The sequence below is a fragment of the Maylandia zebra genome, linkage group LG20 (genome assembly GCF_041146795.1).
Source record: "Maylandia zebra isolate NMK-2024a linkage group LG20, Mzebra_GT3a, whole genome shotgun sequence".
Lineage (NCBI taxonomy): Eukaryota > Metazoa > Chordata > Actinopteri > Cichliformes > Cichlidae > Maylandia > Maylandia zebra.
In genome coordinates this window covers 32,452,955-32,463,784 of record NC_135186.1, presented here as the reverse complement: position 1 = coordinate 32,463,784, position 10,830 = coordinate 32,452,955, and the positions used below count along the sequence as shown (strand labels likewise).

The 10,830-nt window shown below is 35.6% G+C and overlaps 1 protein-coding gene across 1 annotated transcript; it reads right to left on the bottom strand.

Annotated features, from left to right (window-relative positions):
* Positions 1–1,930: 1,930 nt before the first annotated feature.
* Positions 1,931–10,076, bottom strand: sarnp (SAP domain containing ribonucleoprotein). The gene is made up of 11 exons (XM_004560272.5): positions 9,924–10,076; positions 8,122–8,221; positions 6,437–6,480; positions 6,265–6,335; positions 5,949–6,000; positions 5,605–5,678; positions 5,085–5,119; positions 3,735–3,760; positions 3,565–3,633; positions 2,844–2,930; positions 1,931–2,732 (listed from the first exon to the last, which is right to left on the bottom strand). The coding sequence occupies exons 1-11, from the start codon at positions 9,954–9,956 to the stop codon at positions 2,691–2,693; spliced, it is 633 nt and encodes a 210-aa protein (XP_004560329.2). The 5' UTR covers positions 9,957–10,076; the 3' UTR covers positions 1,931–2,690.
* Between the last annotated feature and the right edge of the window lie 754 nt (positions 10,077–10,830).

Below are 10,830 nucleotides of genomic sequence, written 5' to 3'. Positions count from 1 at the left end.
TTTTTATTTTTTGTACCCACTTCTCTGCTAATATCCAGGCAGGGAATGCTGGGACCTCTTAATCCTTAATCCTCTTAATAAAAAACAGATGTGCTTGGTGACAGACTGAAAAGCCATGCAGGTGTCAAATAATTGACACGTTGTATTGTCACAGAGTACTAATGGTGAAAGCCCACTTCTGATTGTATTGTATTTGGGTGGTTGAGGCTGTCTCTGTCCCACAGCAGTTTTTGCTCCATATCAATACAGAGTTGTTCAGACTAATCACCCTCATTGTGTCATGAAACTTCAAGCGGGAGCGGCCTCTTTCTGTAGGTGTGAGGGGGGGTTTCAGTTGGTTAGGGCACATTAGCAGGAGTGATGAGGTGATCACCAGGAAGTTTAAAATACAGATAATTCTGAGTGGACATGATTTTTAACAGTGAGCACTAATTTACACAACAAAACTTATCAGTGAACCGCAGATATTGAACTGTTATTTTAAAAGTACATGCTACGAAAGTGTTAACGTTGACCTTGTTCATACTTTTTCTTCTCCTTTTGGTTTGTCGTCTTTAAACAGTTTGAAATGCAGCAGTAAAGCTTCTTGCTGGTTTTAGGGTCGAATCATTCCAATCACAGTTCTCTGCAGTGGCTTTCTGTATGTTTCATAATTGATTTTCAGATTTTTCCGATCACTTTTAAAACTTTTGATTTGTTTGCAAATTACAGCAGAAATATTGCCCAAATGAGCCTTTATGTTGTTAAGAATTGTTGATTTTCTTCAAATGTCTGTAAAAATATCTTTTTAAAATCTTCCTTTTTGTTTTTTTATTGTGACTTATTGGGTTTCACTCATCTGGGTATTGATTTTTCATCATTCCTGTTACAACCGCTTTACTGCTTTTGTTTTTCAGACAGTGTTTATATTGTTATTTGAGGTTTTACAGTACAGCTAAAAACTCTAGAATGTGTTACTGCAGCAACATTTTATCAAAATGGGACAAATATTATTTTGTCATACTGCATCAATTGTAAGCTAGATGTTTTAAACCATTTTCCCTATCATAACATTGTTTGATATTATGGGAAGAAAGAAAATAAAGGGTAAAAATGACCCAAACTTCACTGAAACCAAACTTTTAATGAGTAAAGAATTGATCCTTTGATAATTGAACCTCTCCGGAGCTGTTTTCGATTAAAACCAGCTCAGAATGACTGTTTCATTTGTAAGATAGTCTGTTTTTAGACTGTAATATGACTAGTCACTTAATGTTAGGTGAAAAAAATATTCCCAGTAAAGCAGCAGCAGAATGTGCTTGATATAGGAAAGCATACAAAATGTTAAAACAGGAAAAACTGAAGAGACAAACTCAAACTGCTCCTGTAATTCTTACTTGAAAGGTTATGGTAAATTATTATTACTTGCATTTTATAGTGCACCGAAAACTCACAAATGTTTTACTTTAGCAAAATTGAAATTAAATACTTTACATCGCCCGTGCGTTTAGCACTCAGACAAGGACTGTCGGCTGCTTTCTACGATGTGTGTCAGGCACCCCCTTTGGTGAAGCTATCTGACTCTAATCCCCGTGCTTCATCAGTGCCCACCAGGGGGTAATTACACTCGCAAAGCTCTTTGTCATTTGAATCAATACTCCAGATACACATTTGCCTTGTTCTGTTATCTCTGTGAAATATGAAGATAAACCTTACAATCATACAACTTCTAACTGGGGGTCTCTAACTGGCCTGACTCAAAAATAACATTTCTTAATGTTCACACACTTGGAGAGAAATATGAACACACAACTCCAGCCATATTTAAAGATAATAAACAACTGAGGAAAATACAAACTACACTTCGACAGAATGTGTTCTTTAGTACTAAAATGGTCCACACTGATGATCAAACTCCAGTAACAACAGTGATGAGACAAGGACGCAGGTATCAAAAAATTGAAAACAATTTATTTTAAATCACAAAATGTTATAAAATGGACAGATAACTGAAGCAGTGTATCAGTGATGCCCCAGCCCCCCTCCAAAAAACCCCCAATCAGACTATCTGATCAATCAAAAGTACAGTTAAACACACAGTGAGAACAAATTACAGTCAGTAATCTTCCTTTTCCTATTTCTACTGTAAACTACTAGATGTTTCAATCGGTTATCACTTCCATAACAGGTTTCATCATAACTGGAACACTCTACAAAAACATGTTTATATAAAAAGCATAAATTTTTTTCTTTCACTAATGGAAAACTTTACGCAACGGCTTCAGAACAAAACATTTCAACCTCGTCAATGGTTTCATTTGTAAAATGATTTTATTGATTTCACTGAGCAGTTTATCTTAAGATTATATGATGAGTAATTAACCATCTTTTACTGTAAAGTAGCTGCTTGTTGCTGTATTTGCTTGATATACATTAGAAAAATGGACTGTAATGCAGTTGAAACGATGAGCAAAAATCTTAAAACTGAGAAACTTCTGCGTTGTTTACAAGCTCCTGTTTGCACCCCTTCAATTCTGTCGTTACAAAAAAATCCAAATATGTGCTTTTCAACTACCTTAAATGATACAGCTGCATTTAATTGTACTTTTGATTTTAGCCTATTCCGGTTCTCATCCTCAGGAATCTCTGATGTACAGTCACAAAAAACCCTTAAAAAAAACAACAACAAAAAACCCTACTTCACACTTTATTTACACTTTTCCAAATCTTTCCGCACGTTTCATCTTCTTGGCCTGCAGAGACAAAAAGAAAGAAAAGATTAATCAGCCTCTTTATTTCATTCACTGTGGTTAAATCACATGGCATTGTGATGAAATATGAATCACACAAAACCAAAATCGTACCTCGACGTCGTCTCCACCAACTGAGCCCGCGCTTGTTAGGGCTCCAAACCGCTCCTTCCTCTTCTTAAGCTTCTCATCCTCCTCAATCTGAAAAAGTCAGTATAATATTAATGATTTAGCTATAAATTATTTTGTAAAATATAGTATTACTTAACATTAGCACAGATTCTCAAGGAAAAGTAAACAAAAACTAAATAAAAGGGCAAACAATAAAGACAAGAAAAAAAGAATCAGAACAACATTTAACCTCATAAGAGGACATTTGTTTTAAATCTTGATAGAACAGTGGCAGCATGATGTTCTCGTAAGTGGATATCAGGCCCTTGTAGAGCAAAATTTCGTAATTTGGTCTAGACAACCCAAAATGTGATGTCCACATATGTGGACGTCAGGTCCTAGGAGGTTAAAGAGGGTTAATAAATAAAGAAAAAACAAGTACTATTAGGGCTGTTCGATATAATGACATATATTTTATGACAATATGAAAACGTCTATCATTTCATATCACGCTATTGTTTGTTTTGTGGTGTCACAAATATAATGATGACAATTTTTCTTCCAATTTTAAACAGATCATCTGCAAAATAAATACATAGAGTAAACTTTACAGGAATTTTTTATTTTGATTTATTGATTAATTTTAATTTCAGGCTTTTTAATGTCCAGCATGAACCCTGATTCATTAGTTTATACACCACACAAAAAAAACACTAGAGCTCACCTTTTGAGAAATAGATGAGACGTTCATGCCAAATCTTTCTGCCCTCTTCTTCAGCTGATCGACGTTCACCTTTAACAGAGACAAACATGATGATTCAGTGTCCTTTTTGAGTCAGATGGAGCAATAAAGAAATAAATGATCAGAATTTTTTTTTTTACTTTGACACTTACCGCAGCTTTACTGTTTACAACGACACCTGTTTGAAAGACAGAAAGTAGAAAACTGTGAGAAAAACCATAATAAACACTGAAATACTTGTAATAACACTACTACTAATACTAATGCTACTAATATTGTTGTTAAGGGGTTGGATGTGGCTGATTACAACTGATTAAATCTATGTTTAGCAATTTTAGTTTAGCACTATCAACTTTTATTGGCTGAGCATGAAGTCTCACTTTAAATGAAAACTACTGCAGTAACAATTTCCCAGAAAAAAAAAGTATTTTCCATTTATTTTTAAATTAGTTACATACAGAAATACATTTAAAAAGGTAGTATTGTTCACCATATCTGCACTCATCGCTCTCCACAGGCTACATATGAGTATGAAATGATCAAAAAGTTCTAGGTAACATCTCATGGGGGAAAAAAAAAATTCCCAAAAAACACATTACCTGATTGGCTGATCTCCAGTTGAACATCATCTTCTCAAACACGTCCACATGGCTTTCAGCATAACTGTTATTTTTAGATTGCACTATGGAAGTTCCTTTCTGACCAATTTAACTGCTCTGTGATTTAATCTGTCTTGCTCTGCATATTACTTGATATTTTTCACTTTTCATGCTGCTTCTGCACTGTGAGTTCTTCAACCACTCCAGTGCGTAGAGCAGAGGCACAAATCAAGCGGTCAGAATGAGACCTCCATAGAACGATTTCAAAATAAGCTACTGAAAGCTATTTGGAGGTGTGAGAGAAGCTGACATGAAGGAGATGATCTGCTCATTTAAATCAAGCAGATACACAAAAAAACCCGCAATCTTACAGAAAATATTTTTCATATATGTTAATGTATTTTACATGAGCTATCACTAATGCCTTGTATTTAATTAAAGGTGAAACAGACTCATTGCCCCATCTTGTGGTTTAAACTGGTACAACTGTTTTAAATTTAGTTGATAGTTTTGATGAATTCTGGGAAATTTTAAATTCTTCTTAACGGAATTCATTTATAACAAATAACATTAATTATAAAATTCTTCTTTTATAAAAAATAGATTTTTCTAGCAGTAGTATAAGTTAGTGCTATCATAGTATTACTATTATTATTGCACTACAATAATACAGGCATGTATAAAGGTTTACAAAGGCTTATGTTTCTTCTCTATAGTACAATTAGAAAATAAAACATTTTGTAATGTCATCATATAAAAGAAATAAATTCTGAATAAAATACAAAGATTCAATTAAAAAACACAAACATATTTTGACACAAGCCTACGAAGTCAGTCCTTAGCTTCGATACATTTCTTATAAAAAAAAAACAACCATTTGTTTAGTAAAGAGTGACAACAGACCTGGAGAGGGACTTGAAGTAGCAGGTAAGCCAAACCTAGAATATAGGAGAACACATGTTTCAGTTTTAACACAGATTTACTGAAACATAAATCTGCTTCATGAGCTACATGGGTGCTACTCGAGAAGTCATGACCATTATTTCTGTCATGTATGATGATGTTTGATTCATCTAAGTGATTGCTAACTCAGGGAGGAGTCGCATAAACTATGCTATTTTTAAGTTATCACATTTTATTGATACAAAAAAATGTCAATAAAATACATATCATATAAAATGATGAACAAATTGAAAAACAACTACAATTTAAAAGAGCCTATGAGGAAAAATAAGATCACTTAAAAAAATGCTCCAGATTTCATTGAAGTACTGAAATAAAATAAAGTAACATTGGAAAGATACAATAAAGAGATAAAGATTTGATTCATCGTGTTCTCGGACAAAAAGCCAAATGCAGCGAGCACAGTTATTCTACCGGTACTGTTATTTTGAAAGAAGAAATAATTGAGGTAAGGCCTCACCTTGCTGCACGTATAGCCTTCTTGCTTTCAGATGACGCCGGCAGGTTGAAACGTTCGGCTCTCTTCTGAAGTCTCTGCTCAACAAATTAGATAAAAAACTGACATTACTGCTGTACATGAAGTAAAGTCTAAACTCTAAACTTTGTATACTTCCTATTAAAATCTCTCTTACATTTACACCTATACATTTGATGTATTACCTTTGCTCATGAATCTATATGTTTTGTTCATATACACTCCTAAAAATAGACCACTGAACTTTACTATGAGCTAAAATTCCCCTCTGACTCACATTTAACCTGACACATTTAAGTCATTAGTGGATGCAAACAGGTTGTACACACCTCGCTGGCAGATAATGGAGGAGTTATTTTCACCACCTTCTTCTCGGCAGGCCTGAAAGTAAAAAAGTAAAATTTCAAACGTCAAAAAGATGACGCGAATCATAAATTTTAGTTTCTGCTGGCTGCCTAGGAGTGGTAAGGACAAACATCGCTGGTGCATATGCTTCATAAATCTGAGAGTAACGTATACTTATTATTTGCTTAGTAAGAACATTTCTACACAGATATTACTGAATGAGACCCAAATGTCACATTGTCCACAGCCAATAAGTGATGAAGGAACAAAAAAAGGTAAATTTAATGAAGATAAACTTACGGCTCAGGCTCGATCGTTTCAGAATCCTTGTCGTCTTTTACGTCGTTGGAACTCTCAACTTTAGTGAAGTCCTGAGATAAATAAATACATTTTAAAAAATTACTTCTCCACAATACAGTGTGAGAGGCGGATTTAAAGAGAGCATATTGTGGGAAACATTGTAAAAATTTACCACTGCATCCTCTGCAAGTACATCATCTACGTCCACATCTTCCTCTGTTGTTCAGAAAACAGGAGAAAAAAAGAAAGAAAAAAAGAACGAACAAATATAAATTTCAGAATATTTAAAAACAAAACAAAACACTTAAAATGCATCCGCATCATCTGTAGAAACAATTTATGTCACACCCATCACATGCACGTGTAACCACCTACAGGGGTTGTCGATCTGTGGGACCAGCACCCGAATACAGGAAGTGTGAATCGGCTCTTTCTTTAACTACCCCTAAACTGAACATATGAATATTACTCAGCAGGCAATGCAGAGTTCAAATGGAGCTGATGGATGAACTATACTCAGATTTTTACTGTTTCACAAAGTGCTAAAAAGGGAATTTAGATGTTAATTGGAGGATATTTTTAAAAGCAATATAGCAGGAGCAAAGCAAAATCTAATAATAAGAATCACAAAATAACAATCAATCACCTCAATTATACTTATCTAATTAACACACTCTGAGCTAATGTTGATTTTGTTCTAATCTTTGAAAGGGGAGAGACTGGAGAGGAGATCAGGAACATGCAGGCCTGAAGATGCACTTCTCCCTCCTGTAAAGGTAGAATGTAAGGAAACATGTCCAGTAGAAAACAATCGAAGTCCAAATCTTCTTGAATTTATAATGTAATACGGCAAAAATGAGCAGAAAAAAAAACATGAAACCAATTTGTAGGTTCAAAGTGTTCGTGTGGTGGTGGCTCCTATGGCATTACTTGCTGCACTTTCTAACTGTGGACCCTCAGCACCAAATTTTAAGATGATGTGTTCTGCTCATTGCAAGAACTAGAGGAAAAACCACGCTGAATGTTCCTAGGTGCCTTCTTTTATACTCTCTTGGCTGTTTGCCTCCCCCCCCCCTCTCCTCTTATCTGGACACCGAATCGCTGTCATTTATATATAATCACCTGATATCCAGACATACCCTATCGTCTTCTCCATCTTCGACCTTTCAACCATTTTTAACTAAGAAAAAGTTACCTCACTTAAATCACTTCATTACATTTGATTCTTTTCCATGTTATACTTAAAATAATTTGTCAATAATTACACCATATATGAGCCTTCAGTCAAGTATGAATACAAGTCACTTTATTTTTCATTTATTCATGTAATTCCACTTCAATAAGATTTGTCTTTAGCACTTTCTCACATGAGCATTCATTTTAACATAATCCCTTTTTGATTCAAACACAGAAAAATGTTTTTTTTACGCAATACAACTTTTTTTTTTTTTTTTTACTAAATCATACATTTGAAAAGCCAGACATTCTTTTGTGGTGAGCGTCGCTCACCGTATACTCTGTTTATTATTAAGCAATTAATGAATGAACTATCAGCAAAATCAGGTATGATAAATATGATTCTGTGTTTAACTATTACAACACTTTACACCATTTCTTTTATTTAAAATCATTATACATGCATTATTCATGTATAATGTTGGGTTGGCAACAAGAATAAAGATGATCTAGCAAATATGGACAAGCTCTGTTTTAGCTAGCTAATTTCAGATATAAATGACTCTTCTCTCACGTCTCACATTGGTGGATTTTAAGCCCTTTATTTAGGCAGGTAAATGAAATGTTTTGTGCAAGCGTGCGAGTTAAATGAGTGACGGTATGAAAGGTATTGTTCCTCACCGTGTTCCTCCAGATAAGCCTGAAGTCGGGCGATGAGCTCCCCTTTGTTTCCCTTGGTCTCCAAACCTCGGGCATCGCATTCCTGCCTCAGTTCAGCAAGCTACAAATAAAAAACCAGAGTTCATTTACTTAAACCTGACATTTTCGGTCATTAATCCATCTAACACAGACCATTTACTATTTATGTACACTATTACTTCTGTTATGTTGATGTGACAAATTTGAAGGTCAAAGAATATGTGAGGGTCAGCAAAAGATACATTTCATCATCAGTTGGTGAGCATAAGTCTCAGTGCAGATGTTTGTGTACCTGTCATTTTTTTGTGAGAAACTAGCCTACAGTGCAGCTACTACGAATGTGCCCTTCAGGCAGACTTTAAAGAAGTATAAAGAGGAATGAGTAATTTTCATTCTCTGTGTCAGTGATGTAGAATAACCCTTTTTATGTGGCACAATCTTGCTTTCATTAGGGGGATGGGGCTCAAGACCAGTTCTGTTGTAGAAAACAAGTCTTGGCTGGGGTGCATCACAGGTATATGACTGCCTGCACAAACATTGCTGTGACAACTTTCTTCTTCTTAAAAAAAAAAAATCCCAGAAAAACTACAGAATAAAAATGCCCCTAACTATTAGTTAGGATAGTCAAAAATAGATGTCTCCAGCCCACACACAAATATGAAAACACAACAACCACACATGAAATTCATTGGATTAAATCACATAAGAAGCCCATTTAGGTAACAAAATTGGTTGCTTTTAAAAGAAATTTCAGTACCAAATTATCCATTGATATTTTTCCCTCTAGCACCTTTTCAGTACTTTTAATGTAATGTAATGCACTCTGGTATGTTTTCTTTCTTTCTTTTTTCCTGGAGGCTACTCTGCATTAGTTGTCAGATAATCGTTTTCCATCACTGCCCTTGGAGTTTGAATCAAATACACTATTTGGATTCCTCCATCAGCGGACGCATAGAGCATCCAAATGTGTGGACACAGATAACAAACAGACCCAGACCACACTCAAGACAGAAAATCTTTACCTTCGTTCATTTATTATATTTTTACTAACTGGCCTCTTTAGTTTCATTTCCCCTCTTCCTGTCGCTCCCCTTGTGTGATGTGAGCTATTTTATTTATCTAATAATTTACTTTATTTCTTTGTTGTAAGTCGTGTTCAATGTTTCGGCTTCTGTGACTCGGGAATCTCCCAACACTTTGGGGACACATAAAATCCACAAACACACAGAGTTTACACATACTGCTCATTTTTATGTTGTGTGGCCTGAGATGGAGTCAAATACATTTTTAAAATATAACCCTAAACTGCCTGCGAAGCATTTGATATAAGTTTGCACAGGGCAAATAGCCTGGCGGCAGCATTTTAGGACACTTGTGGATGTAAAGTCAGAGACCAAGTAAACTGAACTGCACTTTTAAAAGCTAATGTTGGGCTAGCCTCGGCCAAATTAACTTGCTGTTAACGTTCTTACAGAAGGACAGAGACAGTAGGTGACTTTGTGCATATATATATGACAGTATTTGTTATTTAACATTAATAATTTCATATTTAATGTTTTTTCTCCCTCCTTAGCCGATGTATTCTAACGTTAGCCCGCCGTTAGCTCTTTGAACACATGCCGGGTGTTCGCCTTCTCAGCCGGACGTCATTTTGTCCTTCAAAACGGTTAATTAACGTAACCCCGACCTCCGGTCCTGCATCTAACTCCGGTTAAAAGCTATCTTTATCTTTAAAAACCGACCAAATGCGGGTTATTAAGTGCATATTTTAGGGAAATACCAACCTTAAGCTTCTGCAGCTCTATCACTTCGGCCATCTTTCTTTGTTGATGTGTTTACTTCCTCCAATCAAACCGGAGTTGCTCTCCTTCTCAGCTCCTCCACTCTCACTCAGTTTGTTACAGCGCCTCCCACCGCTGCGGCTGACACCCTGCAGGCGTGTGCACGTACAGAGCCCGCGGTGTGATGGTTGTGCTATTGCAGTGTCTTACCTTACGGTATAAATCGCCTTGAGGCAGCTATTGCTGTGATTTAGCACTATATACATACAACTGAATTAAACTTAATTGAAAACTAACTAAATACAACTCATTAGTGATACCTTTTTAGTAGCAGGTTAGACCCACTTTTGCCCTCAAATCCGCCCCCAATCTTCAAACCACCTATTTTAATGCAAAGCTAACTGAACCTTGTGCTATATTAATGTAGTATTAAAATAATTTTAGTAGATAGGAACACTAACATCCAAAGCAGGAGATTTCAGTCTAAATTTTAATCCTAATGAAGGTAACTCAGCTTGAACTGGTTAAGTAGAACATCAGCAGAGAAGAAATATGAAAATAAAAACAGCTCTATTTTCTGTTGCCTACATTGAAGAGGATGACTTTGCCTCTAAAGAGGAAAAAGTGTAGGCAAGGAGTTAAAGCGGATTCAGCAACCCTAAAAGTCAGTTGACTCATTGTGGGCTAACCCTAACCCACTACTGAGAGTTCCACTAGATTTTCATATTGTACAGGCTGTGATCAGCTGACCTCCTGCTCTTTGTGGATTTACACAACTGAATTCAACAAGATGTCAGCAGATGTCTCAAAAGTTCTCCTGGCTGACTTCCATCCCCTACACTGACAGTACACTGTTTATGCTGTCTTTATATTAGACAGTATAAAGTTGGTATAAAGGTGGAATTCAGTG